At 44.9% G+C, this 16,429-nt stretch overlaps 1 protein-coding gene and 1 long non-coding RNA gene across 4 annotated transcripts in view; one reads left to right on the top strand and one right to left on the bottom strand.

Annotated features, from left to right (window-relative positions):
• LOC121483459 overlaps positions 1-3,762 on the bottom strand; it is a 90,311-nt gene extending 86,549 nt beyond the window's left edge. Inside the window, exon 1 of the long non-coding RNA XR_005985735.1 lies at positions 3,623-3,762. This is a non-coding gene — a long non-coding RNA (uncharacterized LOC121483459). The remainder of the gene's footprint in view (positions 1-3,622) is intronic.
• Positions 3,196-15,805, top strand: SLITRK4 (SLIT and NTRK like family member 4). Of its 3 annotated transcripts, none has more exons than XM_041742020.1 (2): positions 3,196-3,555; positions 7,853-15,805. In XM_041742020.1, the coding sequence occupies exon 2, from the start codon at positions 7,903-7,905 to the stop codon at positions 10,417-10,419; it is 2,517 nt and encodes an 838-aa protein (XP_041597954.1). In that variant the 5' UTR covers positions 3,196-3,555; positions 7,853-7,902; the 3' UTR covers positions 10,420-15,805. The 3 variants fall into 3 exon arrangements, with proteins under 3 accessions (XP_041597954.1, XP_041597953.1, XP_041597955.1); XM_041742019.1 differs by lacking the exon at positions 3,196-3,555 and adding an exon at positions 4,232-4,382; XM_041742021.1 differs by lacking the exon at positions 3,196-3,555 and adding an exon at positions 4,409-4,948.
• Positions 15,806-16,429: the final 624 nt, after the last annotated feature.

Raw genomic sequence — 16,429 nt, 5'->3', positions numbered from 1 at the left:
TACTGTTTGGAGGCAATATGGCACTCAGTAGATGGTAGCTTCTACGGTTTCCACCAAATGGGCAAAACTGAGCAAGTACTACATGGTTTCTCTAAGTGTATGTGATGAAAACAAACAAAAAGGGCTTCCACAGTCAAATAAGTTTGGGAGATGTTACATGCTGTGCCACTTTACCCTTGTAAGTCAGAATTCATTTTTAATAGAATTGAATTTGCTGAGAAATCCCAAAGTTTACGAAACCGCTTAGCTTTATGGACGCAAGGGTCTTCTAAACTTCCTTGATCTTAAAAATGTGTCTTCCCAGAAGATACGTTAACATCCTCCGAACTTTCTTGTATTCCACTTCGAGAGATGCCAAATTTGTAACTTCTTGAAATGCCAGGGTATAAATACAGTTTCGAAATTAGGATCCACTGAAAGATCTGGATGTGATACCTGGGTACCAGAATTAAGGCCAATTTGATTTAAAACAGCAACAAAACAGGGTGTGCCTGGCTCGCTCGGTTGACAGAGCATGTGACTCCTGATCTGGGTCTCAGGTTCCTGAGTTTGAGCCCCACGTGAGGCGTGGAGATTACTTAAGGAAATAATAAAATATAAAAACCAGCAGCAAGACAAGGTAGGGTAAGTGGGGAATATGGGTGCGAGACCATTGACAAGGGACAAGTTTACTGTTTATTTGCCCTGAAAGAGGGAGACACAGCAAATCGGCATATATAGTCCCATTGTAGTCCCAGTTGTACTCCTGGCAAAGGCACGATTAAGTATGATGGAACATTTGTAGAAAGACAATGAGGCTGTTGCAAATCTGTCTCACAATATTTGCATCCATATATTTTAGGAAGAACACCAACTTTGTGTTTCCCCCATTGCCATAAATAGTGCTGGCGTTTCCTTAACACTTTTATTAATTTATATATTTACTTCCCTTTTTTTAAGCTAGCAATTTAGTTTACTATTGTTCTGTATGGATATCACGTGTCATTCTAGGAGCTAGAAAAGACACTGCAGGACTAAAGGATTGGGTTTTTAAATTTGAAAGCAAAAGAAGCAGAAGGCACGGAAGCTGTTACTTTATGCTATTTTCAGGAGTTGCCACTTTATCATTTTTAAGCAGCAAAATATTTTATTTGAAAGCATTAATTTTAATGACTTGGATATTAATCACCGAAACGTTTTCGGCACTATTATTAATTGTAGTTTATTGGTGTCCTCGCTGTACTTGTTTTCAGACTTCTGTGTCTATACCCATATGAAAAGGAACATTTCACAGTTATTACAGTCAAATATAGTCAACTCTCAGAACAGTTTCTAGAGTTGAATAAAGGCAGGCATTTAAATCACCTGATATTTACTGTCCAAATCTGGCCTTTTCAGCTATCACAGTGCTTGGAATGTGCATTATATTTTCAGGTAAAAAAATTTTTTGTTCATTCTATTGAATCTTGTTAACATTTATAGTAAAGGACAAACAATTCCTCTATCCTGATAAAATATAGTGTAGCTTCCTGAATCCTTTGCATTTAGAATAAATGCCAACTTGTTTTGGTATCCATTACCACTTTCAAATTGCATTATACAATATAATGCAAATGTGAGTTCTTAATTAGCAGGATCTGTTTTGTTCAAATGTACAACAGTAGAGGGATTTTTCAACATACTGCAGCTGTTACCTATGGAGGAAACAAATTTCACCTTACTAAGAGGAGCTGCACAAGTTGCCTATGTTGTTATGGACGGATCCTTTAGTGTTTCCTTAAGTGACGCTATTTCGTAACGGATTTCACATGGAATAGAGCAAAATTTACCATTGCTGCCCACTCAATTTCTTCCTCTAGGTTTTTAAAAAAGAGGAGGACGTAATTTCTAAGGGCAGTGGGGAGTGGGGGTAGAGAAAGGATTCTTTATATGAAAGATGCAATATTTACCAAGGTCATAAGAAAATATGCCTCTACACACATGTCTATTTAAATATTCATTTACATATTGTACATGCATCTCTATATACATGCTGTGCCCAGCAAACATTTGCATGAATATAACCTGAAGGCAGCCCCATGCAATGACAAAAATGAAAAAATTCGAACTTATATATGAACAGATATCACAGATAACAGAGAGGACAGGACAGTACCCACAAATAATGTGATAAATCCTTTGCTCATCAGATTTTTTTTTTTTTTGCCTAGATTTGAGGCCTTTAAACATCAACCAATTATGGTAAATGTTTAACTGTAGGAGTTCAGGCAGCCAGCCAAATTCTGGTTTCAAAGCTATCGCTAGTTTTAGTTTAAAGAGTTTTTCATTTTTAAGTAAAAGCATTTCTGGGTACTGGCTATACCCCAGTGTGGCTAGAGCGACTGGAATTTGAGTAAGTGGATTAGGCGAGAACATAGGTCCTGAAGAAACGGGCCCTGCAGTATTACCTGAAATGTGGCAAAGAATGGGCTCGGAAAAGACTTGCCATTTATAACTTAGCTCTATTTACCTAAAGCCAGTTTATCCCCACGGACACAAAGTAAAGAGAGAGAGTTGTTTTTCTTAGCCAAGCACCTACAAAAACAGTAAGGTGGGGTGGGGGGGGGCAGGGAGTAAACGACCGTTTTAGCCCTTTCCTCCTTAGGAAAGCCAGCTATTTGCAACACGTACAGGATAGCCCAAGTCCCCCAACCCCACAGGTACATCTGCTTTCGTGCCAAGCTTGTTAACTAAATTCCCAGTCTGCAGGAGACTGGTTGGAACATTAGCCTCTCCCCCGGGATATTCCTAGTCGCTCGTGGAAGCCCTAGCGAATGGGTAGAAGAAAGGGGCCTAGACAATCCACACGCTGGATTTGCAGCCTCTGGATATTTGGGATTCAATTGCTAAAGCCTCTTCGGTATAGACACGACAGGGCGGGGGGGCTGCTGAAGTGACTTTTCGTAGTCCCCTCGGTTGCCTCCTTCCCTGCGTCCCCGAGGGATCCCAGGGGTCTCTTCCCGCACAACCCCAGAGCTCCAGACCTCGTCCCCCTTCCCTAAAGCCTCTCATTCACCACCACCCTCCCCAACCAAAGTCCCCTCCCGGTCACCACCAAAGCCCGGAGAAGTGGAACGCACACAATGCCTCCCTTATAGGGCTCGAGCTGGGAACTGGGCATGCTCAGTAGCCAAAGCTGGTTTTTTTTTTTTTTTTTCTTCTTTCGGTCGCAAGTGCGGCATCCCTCCGGGTCCCACACCTCTCTTTCCTCTATCCCTATCCCCTCTCCCCACCCCCAGCTCCCTAAGCGTCCTGCTCCCGCTTAACCCGTTCTACACCGGAGGCACGCGGAGTTCCGAGGCGCGGAGAATTAACCCGTCTCCCCCTAAGCCCACTCAGTAAGTCTCACTCTGGGCTAAAGCTCCACACTTTTGCCTTAAAGCCCCCGGCCCCTGGCGCGCAGACAGGTAGGGGGAGCGAGGACGCTGCCGGATCCCGGGAAACCGGTCCCAAGAAGCCTCCATCCAGGATCGCCCGCCGCCTGCCGAAGAAGTATCCCCGGAGCCCTCTGATCTGCGGGGTGACAACTAGCCCAAGGTACCGTGCCCGAGCTACGAAGCCCAAGTGCGAGTGTAGCCTTTGGATGTCATTGTTGTTGACTCACCCCCCTCGATCCTGGAATTATTCAATCCCGCGTAGACTCGACGACCCCATCTACCTCCCTCGGCCCCCCACCCCCGCCTCCGACGTTCCTTTGGCTTTGCCGGGGTTCTTGGTTGCTCCTCAAAGGAACGCCCCGGGCGTGTGTGTGCGTGTGTGTGTGTGTGTCTGTGTGTGTGCGCGCGTGTGTGTGTGTGTGTGCGCCTCCGTTCCTGGGGACTGAGGGAGGAGAAAGGACTCGAGTGTGCGTGTATGCGGTGGGAGGATGGAGGTTGGCGCGCTCGCGCGTGGGGACGGGGGTCTCTGCGCTGGAGGAAAGGGGTCGCTCCTCCCCGGGGGGGGGGCTTTGAGGCATAAAGAGGGGGCGGATGCCGGGAGGAAAGTGCGCTTTCTCGGCGCGTGGGTAGAGGAGGGATCCAGTGGAGGCGTGTGGATGGGGGACGGGGGCCCCCCGGCATGTGCGGGGGTCGGGGGTTCTGAGTTTCGGGAGGGAGGCTGCGTGTGTGCGGGGCGGGGGGCGGGGGCGGGGATTCGGCGCGTGTATGTAAAGGTGCAGCCCGTGTGCGAGGGGCTGGGTGCGCGCGCGGTGTCTGGCCGGGTGCGCGCGCGCCGCTGCCCGCCGCTCGCCTGCGAGGGCTGCTCGGCGGGTTTGACGGGCGAGCCGGCGCGGAGCAGCGCGGTCGCGGATCGCGGGGACACCAGCGCGGAAACCGCAGAGCGGATCGCGGCGCGGCGGGCCCTGCGACAGCTGCTGGGCTCCGGAGGTGGGTGAATTTCCAGCGGGGCCGCGCGAGCCGCGCTGACACTCGCTGCCTCTTCCCCGATCGGCTCGGCAGCGCGAGCGTGTGTGTGTGCGCGCGCGCGCGTGCGCGCGGAGGGGGGCAGGTAGCTTATTATTTTTAGTTTGGGTCGTGTTGGTTTGGGGCCGGCGGAGTGGCCAGAGCGACCATAGTGGCTACCCCACCAGCAGCCGCTTGCCGACCCGCGGCGCGCTCGCAAGTCCCCGAGGACCCAAAGATCCGGTGTCCTTAATCCCGTGCCTCCCCCGGCGGCGGCCGGGACGCCGGGGCAAGTGTCCGGGTCTAGGGCGGCTCGGGCTGTCGGGGCCGCTGCGCTGGCTTTGTCTTCTGCGCCCCCCTCGCAAGCACCCCGGGCGGACGTGGATCCGTGGCTCAGGGCAGTGGCCCCCGAGCTGCTCGGAGATCCCAGGCAGCCGGCGACACGGAATCGGGAGAAGCCGGTGGCCAACTCCAAAAGCCCTGCGAAGCCGGGCAAGTGCTGGCCGCGCGACTTTGCAAGATGCCCCAATGCTGAGCCGATTCCGGGCTTGGTGAGAGCAGCCCTCCTGTGGCTGGCGGCGGGGGGGGATCGGCAGGGTGGGGGGCAGGGGGCGCCGGGACCGCCGCTCTCGGCCACGGAGCCCCCGGCTCACTCCGCCGGTGACAGGCGGGCCAGTGACGCCCCGGGGTCCCCGGCCGCGTGGCCCGAGCCGGCCGTCCCTCACCCTCCAGCACCGCACGCCCGGGTCTGGGGAGGCCGCTGGGAACTCCAGTAGCTGCCCCGGCTGGGACGGGAGCGCGCGGAGAAATGCGTGCGCAGCGCGGCTGAAGGCCCCCGCGACCTCCCGAGCGGTCCCCGCCTCCGCTGCGCGCCCCACGAGGCCGCCGCTGGGGCCCGGGACCCGGGAGGGGGCCGCGCGCCGGCCCCGGGCGCCGGGATGCGGCAAAACGTTGCGGTACGCGCCACCGCCGGCAGCCCCTCCAGCCGCGGCGCCGCCGGCCCGAGGGAGCGCACCGGGGGCGGCGAGGCCCGCGGCTCCCGGCCGAGCCCCCGCCCCCGCCCGGCGGCGTCGGTCCCCGCAGGCCCGCTCCTTCCGCACGGGCGCGGGCGTTCGGGGCGGCCGGGGGACCGGGCCCCTGCAGGGCGCAGGCACCGAGACGCGGAGACGGGCCGCTCTCGCCGCGGGGTTCCCAACTCCTACTTTGTCGGTTTTTTTTTTTTTTTTTTTTTTGCTTATTGACCTTTTTCCAATCCCCCCCCCCCCATTTGAAAATGTGCCTGCTTTAGTGGCAGCCTGTGAATGGGAGGTTTCTTTCGCTTCCATTCCGCGCCCCCTTCCCCTCTTCCGAGCTCCCTCCTCGCTCCCTTCCCTGGGCTCGGCACCCTCCGCGGTCGCCTGCCCTTTCGGTCCCCCGTCCTCGGCGATCCGCCCGCCCTGTCCCCTGCCCCACACTCCGGCTGCCTGCGGCTTTCTCTGTTGCACGGGAGATGCATTTGGGAACTTCCTAGCTCGTCCTTGTGGCTTTTTTCCCCCCGTGCTATTTAAAGTAGAAATTCCGAGGAGGAGGGCAGCTCCTTATGCAATTTCAGATCTGCTGATGCTCCTCGTTCTTGTTTTTGTACGGAATTCAGGTTCTTTGGGTTTTTTTTTTTTTTTTTTGGCTTGTTTGGTTTCTAGTTCGGTTGATTTTTGGTTGGGGGGTCGTAACACGAAATGACTCAACTGAACCAGAATAGCTGCAGAAAACCACATCTATAGGAAGGCAAGACGATCATGTGAAATCTTGATTTTACAATGAAAGTTGGCTTGGATGATGTCATACTTGAGAATTTATGACTTCTTTTTTGCACTGCCAATCAAACTATCACGGTGAATAGGGGAAATGCGTGTCTGCATGGCAGGCAAGGAGCATCTCGGCAGTGCCAGGCTGTATTCTGAACCAAACTACTTAAAATGCAAATCTTTCTGGGTCGTGGCAAATGGATTGTCTACCTTGAGGCATGTTTGGTTTTTACCACTAGCTGATTCCTCGTGGGCAAAATAAACAAAGGAGTTTCTGTGCGACACTTCTTTGTATCATTCCCTCATCGTGTGTTCCTGGGTAATTTATTTATTTAATTAATATTTGGTGGTAACCATATTGAAATTGCAGCCAGCTTCCCATTCAAGATGGAAAAAGGCTCACATGCCTAAAATTGCATCAGTAAAACGCACAGTGCTTGTGTTTCCTTTTAGGCTTTTCCGTGAAGCACTGCATATGTTGGTATATGCATGCGGTATTTAAGGAAGTGGCTACAACGGGTTAATTTGCAAAGCATTAAACTCCACTAAGTGATTCGTGATTTGTTTAGAGACCGAGACTTGGGGTGGTGATATTGGGAGGGGACGTTGGGGAAGTGATGATTTTAGGACAGACGTTTGCTGCACTAAATGCATCTGGTGCTGCAGCTAAAGCCCCTCCAGGACTGTAGCGTGTGAACTCCTGTTCCTCAGCAGTGCTAGTCTGTGGTCCAAGTGAAGGAGAGGCGCATCCGAGCCAAGGGTCTGTCGGACCTGGGTTCAAAATGACATGGAAAGGAATACAAATGGGCCAGGAAGGCAGAGGAGCCAGTTTTTGGGGGGGCGGGGGTGTCAGGAAAGCTGTCTGGACGTCAGCTAGGCAATGCAGGAGCAAGCAGGTTTCTCTCCTGCTTTCAGGGACCCAGAGACAAAAGGCTCCCCCACCCCCATTTGGGAGATGACTGTCAGGCAACTAGATACCGTTTATTTACTTGAAATTAAAATTTGGCCATTTCCTATTCAGTCGTTTTTCTAGAACCTCACTGGGTCATCTGTGTTTCTGCAAGGCAGCCACGTACAGGAGTGAACTGAGTCACGGCAGCGTGCTTACCTACAGGCTGAAGCTGGGGCACATCTCTTCCCAGGGCTCCCTCCGCCTTGATCTTTGGACTGTCCCTTCTAGAGCAACCAAATCCTCCCATCGCCATCCTCCGTCGAACCCAGGGCTCTAATATCTCCTTGGTTCGGCCTCTTGTCAAGCTGAGGCCCAGAGAGTAGACTTCTACAGACTGAAGTGCCTTTGGTGGTGCAAACTACAGAGGCAGAGGTGATGGCCTGGGTCAGTCGTTAGAGTCGCAGGAGGTCTGTGTGCAAGGGTGGAGTCTGATGGTCCGTGTAGAGAAGGTATTTTCAGATTGTTGAGGTTTAAGCACAGTCAAGGCTTTTTCTCCGGTCATTTGTTGTGTGTTCTTGCCCAGGTAAAATGTGCATAGACTCCAGGTACGGAAATAAAACTTATGGCATATCTGGTGATTGCTTTTCAACTGAGTGAGAATACTTGCAGCATAATACAAAGCTAATCATTACAGCCACGTGTTCACTGTGGTAGGATGTAAACGCACATCATCTTTCAAGTAATGACCATTGAAAAAATGTTTTCTTTTTATTTTGTAGATTATTTCTCTTTATTCAGAAGCATAAAGTTGTTTGCTGATTGCAAGAAGATGTTTCTTTGGCTCTTTCTGATTTTGTCAGCCCTGATTTCTTCGACAAACGCAGATTCTGACGTATCGGTGGAGATTTGCAATGTGTGCTCCTGCGTGTCAGTCGAGAATGTGCTCTATGTCAACTGTGAGAAGGTGTCAGTCTACAGACCAAATCAGCTGAAACCACCCTGGTCTAATTTTTATCACCTCAATTTCCAAAACAATTTTTTAAATATCCTCTATCCGAATACATTCTTGAATTTTTCACACGCAGTATCCCTGCAGCTGGGAAATAATAAACTGCAGAACATTGAGGGAGGAGCCTTTCTTGGGCTCAGTGCATTAAAGCAGTTGCACTTGAACAACAATGAATTAAAGATTCTCCGAGCTGACACTTTCCTTGGCATAGAGAACTTGGAGTATCTCCAGGCTGACTACAATTTAATCAAGTATATTGAACGAGGAGCCTTCAATAAGCTCCACAAACTGAAAGTTCTCATTCTTAACGACAATCTGATTTCATTCCTTCCTGATAATATTTTCCGATTCGCATCTTTGACCCATCTGGACATACGAGGGAACAGAATCCAGAAGCTCCCCTATATCGGAGTTCTGGAACACATAGGCCGTGTAGTTGAATTGCAACTGGAAGATAACCCTTGGAACTGTAGCTGTGATTTGTTGCCTTTAAAAGCTTGGCTGGAGAACATGCCATATAACATTTACATAGGGGAGGCGATCTGTGAAACTCCCAGCGACTTATACGGGAGGCTTCTGAAAGAAACCAACAAGCAAGAATTATGCCCCATGGGCACGGGCAGTGATTTCGATGTTCGAGTCCTGCCTCCGTCTCAGCTGGAGAATGGCTACACCACTCCCAATGGTCACACCACCCAAACATCCTTACACAGATTGGTGACCAAACCACCGAAAACAACCAATCCTTCCAAGATCTCTGGAATCGTGGCAGGCAAGTCCCTTTCCAACCGCAACCTCAGTCAGATTGTCTCTTACCAGACAAGGGTGCCGCCTCTGACACCTTGCCCGGCACCTTGCTTCTGCAAAACACATCCTTCGGATTTGGGACTGAGCGTCAACTGCCAAGAGAAAAACATACAGTCCATGTCTGAACTGGTCCCGAAGCCTTTAAATGCCAAGAAGTTGCACGTCAACGGCAATAGCATCAAAGACGTGGACGTCTCAGACTTCGCTGAGTTTGAGGGACTGGATTTGCTCCATTTAGGCAGCAATCAGATTACAGCGATCAAGGGAGATGTATTCCACAATCTCACTAATTTACGCAGGCTGTATCTCAATGGCAATCAGATCGAAAGACTCTATCCTGAAATATTCTCGGGCCTTCATAACCTGCAGTATCTGTATTTGGAATACAATTTGATTAAGGAGATCTTAGCCGGCACCTTCGACTCGATGCCGAATTTGCAGTTACTGTATTTAAACAACAATCTCCTAAAAAGCCTGCCCGTGTACATTTTTGCGGGAGCACCCCTTGCTAGGCTGAACCTGAGAAACAACAAGTTCATGTACTTACCCGTCAGCGGGGTCCTTGATCAGCTGCAGTCGCTTACACAGATTGACTTGGAGGGCAACCCGTGGGACTGCACCTGTGACTTGGTGGCATTAAAGCTGTGGCTGGAGAAGTTGAATGACGGGATTGTCGTGAAAGAACTGAGATGCGAGACACCTGTTCAGTTTGCCAACATCGAACTGAAGTCCCTCAAAAATGAGATCTTATGTCCCAAACTCTTGAACAAGCCATCTGCGCCATTCACGAGCCCTGCACCTGCCATCACATTCACCACCCCGCTGGGTCCCATTCGAAGTCCTCCCGGTGGCCCGGTGCCTCTGTCTATTCTAATCCTAAGTATCCTAGTGGTCCTCATTTTGACTGTGTTCGTTGCTTTTTGTCTTCTTGTTTTTGTGCTGCGGCGGAACAAGAAGCCCACGGTGAAGCACGAGGGCCTGGGGAATCCTGAGTGTGGCTCCATGCAGCTGCAGCTGAGGAAGCATGACCACAAGACCAATAAAAAAGACGGACTGAGCACGGAAGCCTTCATCCCCCAAACCATAGAACAGATGAGCAAGAGCCACACCTGTGGCCTCAAAGAGTCAGAGACCGGGTTCATGTTTTCAGATCCTCCGGGACAGAAAGTCATTATGAGAAACGTTGCCGACAAGGAGAAAGATTTATTGCACGTGGATAGTAGGAAGAGACTGAGCACAATTGATGAGCTGGATGAGTTATTCCCGAGCAGGGATTCCAATGTGTTCATTCAGAATTTTCTGGAAAACAAAAAGGAGTACAACAGCATCGGCGTCAGTGGCTTTGAGATCCGCTACCCAGAGAAACAACAAGACAAAAAAACCAAGAAGTCCCTGATAGGCGGCAACCACAGTAAAATCGTCGTGGAGCAGAGGAAGAGCAGCGAGTATTTTGAACTGAAGGCGAAACTCCAGAGTTCCCCTGACTACCTACAGGTCCTTGAGGAGCAGACAGCTTTGAACAAGATCTAGGTCATGCAATCTCGCTTCATACAGAGGACATTTATTTAATGATGAAAGTGCCTTTTGTTGACTTCTAACTTCCAAATACTATATTATCAATAGGCATAGAGGCAGGTGTTTCCGAGGCTGTCTCATTAACTGTAGCTGCAGAGATGTGTCCAGTAGAAGAGAATTTCCTTAATAGATTTTACTACATGAAACCTATACTGTGGAGTCCTGTGGGGATACTGCAAACTCTATTGCCAAAGGGATGCTTTATATACAGAATACACTGAATTTAACCTCAAGAGGCAAATCTGTTTTGTACCCCAATGCAAAACCTTCGTCTCTTTGTGCTTTGTAAAGCAAACTCAAGAAAACTGGTACCGATGTTTGTACCTCAGCTGGGTCCTTCATCTTGCACGTAGATTAAGCTGGTGGAACTGGAATAAATCCTTTTGATTTGTGGCATTGTAACAACTCTGTGTAAAGATTATCTGAAAAGTCTAAAAAAAAAAAAAAGCATGCAAAGAGAGAACATTCGATAGTATTTGTAAATCGGTAAACTTTATGGCCTGCATCTTGAAACCGCTGGATTTATAATGTTAAATTGTGCAAATATTTGTTTAAAATATACCATGCATTACATAACTATAAAATAAATTTGAACACTTTAAGCATTACCTGTCTATACATAAAACCTAAAAGAAAAAAGTCAACGTGAGTTACATAGCGTTTGTGGTGATCTGAAGAAATACATGATGTTTATCAGAATTAAACAAGGCTCAAACTAAACATTAGAGTTTGTTCTCAGTTACGTGAAATACCCACAATCCTTAAAGGTTGTCCAAAATTAGCAAAGTGCTTACCGTGTGAGCGCACCCAAAGCTATTTTTGTAACATAATTCATATTTATGAAGTACTTTGTATACTAAATAGGAAAATATGTACTCCTTAAGATGTATTTAATATGCCTGACTTGTTTTCCTGATCACAGGGAATTTATCAATGAGTATAAATCTAGGCAGAAAAAAAATATACCAAACCGAAACTGAAGCTTCTGTGTACAGAAATATTCTGGACATTGTGATCAGGTATGATTCAAAAACAAAACAAAACAAAAAAACCACAAAAACACAAAAATACAAAAAAAAAAACCAACAACAACAACAGTTCTGTGCTATTCTTGAGAAGTTAGCATATTATCTTCAGATTTGTTACCAACTGTGCATTTTAAAATAGGTTCCTTAGTTTTACAGTATCGTGTCTGGGGCAGTTGTTATTTGCCATCAGTTGTCTTGCTTTTCAGGATTCTATGAGCTTAATTCCAATAGTTTTCACTACAAATATTTAAAAAAGAAATTAATGAGTAAGGTTAATAGTTATATCTCGTACGCATCAGTATCCTGTTCTGTCGTCATTCCAGCTACTATCAGATAATCCAGTAGAGCAGTGAACATCATGGTAATCTCTCGGCTCTCAAAGCCACACTGTAAAATGCTTTCATTGGTCTCAGATGAGTTCACAGTCTGCAACTACAAACGATATGCCACTGTGTTTGCTTGTGCTGTTAACTTCTAAGTCAAAATTGGTCAGAGGAAGGACTTGATAATGGGAGACATTCGAAGATTTGTAGGAGCTCCCAATTAGCAAAGTGACATCCTGAAACACATTACCTTCTTGGCCTGCCTGCATATGTGTATTTCTTTGTGCTCCATCTCTTATAATTACTGTATTAATCAGATGACCAAGAAGGTAAACATAGACATTCTTCATGAACTTCAAGTGGCAGATGTTTTGGCGCAGCTTCCAAAATGACATTATGGTTGACGTTGTAACAGTAGTCCCTTTATTACGTACTAATTTCAGGGCTTTATATGTTTGTTCCAGGATAAAAAAAAAAAAAAAAAAAAACCAACTTGGCATTCTTAGAGGGTGTGTGTGTGTATGTGTGTGTGTGCCTGTGTGTGTGTATTTGAGTGTATATGCATACATATAGATAATTTGGAGATTTTTTTTTAAATAGCGGAAAAAAAATTGTCTCCATATGTATGTGCTGGTGCTCTTAAAACTTTAATGTGTAATTTTAATTTTCATGACAATGTCTGTGAAAACTTTATATGAATATTAAAAAAAATACAAACAAATACTTGCTTTCTGATCTTGAAAGAAAAGACATGAAGATGTGTGCCCAACAGCGTGTTTTCATCTACAATTTCATAAGGACTTTTAATATGCCATTACCATGCTTGCATGCATCCATGGATTAAAGGGCTCCTAATGCATAGTGACAGGATAAAGACGCAAAGGCTTCAAAGAGAGTGTTTTAGTTTATCCTGTCAATAAAGTATGGATTGAGGAATCTTAAGTAGAAGCTTATGGGAGGAACCGGAAAGCTCTATCCATGATCTGGGGATAATAGGTCATTGGGATGACGCCTTTTATTCAGTGTGGTGATGCTTTGAAGATGTTTCATGGTTTCTGCAGTTGCCAATGGCAAGAGTACCTGCCATCATCTCAAAGCTTGCTGTAGCATATTGGCTATCTCATAACTCTTCTGCCGAAAGGTATAAAATGTTCAACTTTTTTAAAAAAGTAATTTAAATGTGTGTGGTTATTTGGAGGTTTTAATTGTAAGTGAATGACAGTAACAAATCCTTGGTTAAGGCTGATCTATTTTCCTTAACCGAAGTCATTGTGCCTACATTATACAGTGTATACTGTTTTGCACCTGTCTCTCATTAGTTCTACTTGTACATTTTATGATAATGTAGTTAGGCATAAGTTTTGAGTTGAGTACAAGAGCAGTTAAGACACTGTATCTACATTTTGTTGGCTTCAACTATAACCTTGATGTTAGTTTAACCCCTTGAGGGATGATCTATAGGTCAGTACAGCGTCTTTAGTAGAATTGGATTCAAATCTAGAAAAGCCAAGAAGTGCTCACTTCTAATGTGGTCTGACACATCATGGGCTTCTTGGCATTGTATCATGTGCTTGGACTCTGTTAGAAGGGTTGGAAAGAAGATTAGATCATATGAAATTAGTAGAGGGGTTGAGATAATATATTATGTCCGTGTACTATAAATCAAGTTTTAAATTATTTTTTTATGAAATCAATAAAGATGATTCAATTCTTTAAAAGTAAATCTTTGTGTAATTTTATGAGAAAGCAGCTATTAAAATACAGTGATTCAAGTCTGTAAGGCAATTTATATTCTATATTTAGTTTTCCATTCTGAAAAATAAACTGAATAAATATATTAATTAGAAAATCATTTAAGACCAGCTTTCTTTTGTTGCTTTTTTTAAAGCATTTTGTTTCTTTAAGCCATAAGGATGCATATACACAGGGCATGGCCTCATGAGTAACGTCAGCAGGTATTGCAGAAATAACAGAACACATCTAGAAATGTATGGCAGTAATATTAATCTATAATATCGTTTGCATGATTTGTACATTGACATTGTATGAAATGAGCACAGTGAGTTTTTTGTTTTTGTTTTTTTGTTTTTTTGGGTTTTTTTGTTATTGTCGCATCCAAAGAGCTGGGGAGAAAATATATTAAGAATGTATTTATAATCACTATTTTGAAATAAAGTAAAGAAAACTCATTGTATTGTTTTTACCCTGATTTGATTATTAGTATTTTAGGTTAGTTTATAAGATAAAAATCAAGTAATGCTATAAAAGCTAATGTAAATCACAGAAAGAAACTGTTTTAATGACTTTTGTTTGCTTTTAATAACATCAAGGTATTAGAGAGAATTTATTAAATGCCATTTTTATGAAAGTATTAATAAAATTGTTTGCTACAATGGTATTTCCGAAGCCACAGTTTGTTAAATATATTTATCTTTCCATTATCTTTCAGAAGAAATAAAGCAGTAACCAAATTGATCTTTTCACCTAGATTTGAGGGTAAGATTCAGAGCTTTAGAATACTATTTGTATTAAACTTAATTGCTAAATCTATATTATGAGATGCTTTTTTTTTTTCAGACATCTTTGCAATCTGTGTCCCTTTCCACTGGCAGCCCAGTCCCACTAATCAGTTGGAATCTGACATAACTGCATATAAGCTTATATTAATATTCAATCTTACCTATCTATTTAAATACTTTTGCACATTCCCTTATGGGAAGAGATGTAAAGAGAGAGGAAAACAGAGGAGATAAATGAGGAGTGTTGAGGTCTTCAGGCTATACCTAGCTAGCTATGCTGAAGAAGTGACCAGTATAGATCGCACCTACAAGTGCTTTTGGGCTAAGTGTTTTACGTGACACAGGATATACATCCCGCGATTGTATGACTTGTTTTAGTTCTTTGTGAGTCCTGAGCATAGGACTTTGGGTCCCAGCCACTCAGTTATGTAGACAAGCGGTATCAAATGAAAGTTTGGCTTCATTTCCAGTGCTCATTCAATTAGTCACTATGGTCAGATGGGCTGAACTAAAATATCCTGTTTGTGGCTTCACTCACCGGGAATAACTGGCAACAGATACTAAGTTCACCTGATAATTGTTAACCCTCAATTTCAGATTTGCTGGTTATCTGTCCTTTGTTAAATTAAAAGCAAACAGGAGGCTAAATGAATTTGAATAACTTATTTTGGACAAAATTGCCCTTAATCCAATTTTGATTGTTGTTTTGTCTTAGTTTCCACTGGTTGATAAGATTGCACTTTAGAAGGGGAAATCCGGGAAGGCAAACTGTGTTGTCTATCTTATATGATAGACTAGGACTTCTTACATTTTTTTAAAGGTTTTGTTTAGCCTGTTGTTCCTATGTCTACAGAGGGAAAGTGAAGTGGGGCTGTGAGACAACTGCTTAAATACTTCGAGCCAAATAATTGCTATTGAGAAGAAAAAGATTCAGATTTTTCATTAAATCCCAATAATTACCAGGCTCATTGACTATAGTACCCAGAACCAGGAAAGGATCACTCGGCCCGCCACCTTAATTTGCTTTTGTAGACACTGGCTAAACAGAAATCCTAGTGATGCCGTTAATACATCAGAAATGAGAAGTGACTTGTGTAACTTAAAAAGCTCATGAATAAGGTCTTCAGAGAAATTATATGAGTATGTAATGAAAAAAATACAAAATATCACCTTCAAATTAGCTATGGGAAGAAAATAGTCTTCTAAAGTTTCTGAACAACACATTTGTCTTAGTTGACGCCTCACAAATACTAGATCATGTCCTGTGTTGCTGGTAAACAACCTGAGGAAGCCATGTTGTGCAATGGATACTGCTCATGGAAGCCTTTGAAAATCATAATGAGCTCATTTCTCCTGACTACGAATTACAATGTATATTTTCATTATTGTTTCATGTAAACTGAACCATTGTGGTAAAATTCTGGAGTTGATATTCAGTAATTTTAATGCTGTTTTCACTAATAAAAGTCTTTTCTTATAGGTCATATTTGTAGCCATCTAGTGTGTTTTTTAGTGTGAAATCAGTAAAGCTCAACATCAAGAAGAAATGCAAATAATTTGTTTCTTGGCCAATGCGATTATTTTGTTAGCTTATACAATAGGGCAGGTCTAAAAGAAAAACCAAACCCAACAACAACAACAAAAAAATAGGCTAGGTCTACCTACCTGCCTCCCCTCTCCCCGCCACGCCACACACATACACATGCACACACATACACATACACAGAGGAGTACACACAAATTGTGAATTATTCACAAAGGGAATTACTTAGGTGATATAGACACATAAAATGTCTCTGCCTTGACTACCTACCTAGATTTTCCAAATCAAAGTGGATATTGGGGCCCAAATGATCAATGTTCACTTTTTTGTTCACTTTGAATGGAAACCTGACCACTGTATTCATAAAAACTGGAAATTTGGCCAAGTTTCCTCCCGGGACTTCCTTGGATTTCAGTAATGTCCACTGTCTTGATTTTGGGTTTTGATTTTCCTTGTTAACTTTATCATCGTTATCATCCTTCCATCTGTAAGCATATTTAAGATACAGTGCGGTACGGAACTCCCAGGCAGCCAACCAAGGTACAAATCAAT

This window comes from Vulpes lagopus, chromosome X (assembly GCF_018345385.1).
Source record: "Vulpes lagopus strain Blue_001 chromosome X, ASM1834538v1, whole genome shotgun sequence".
NCBI lineage: Eukaryota > Metazoa > Chordata > Mammalia > Carnivora > Canidae > Vulpes > Vulpes lagopus.
The sequence above is the reverse complement of the archived record's forward strand: the minus strand, read 5'-3'. Positions and strand labels throughout refer to the sequence as shown.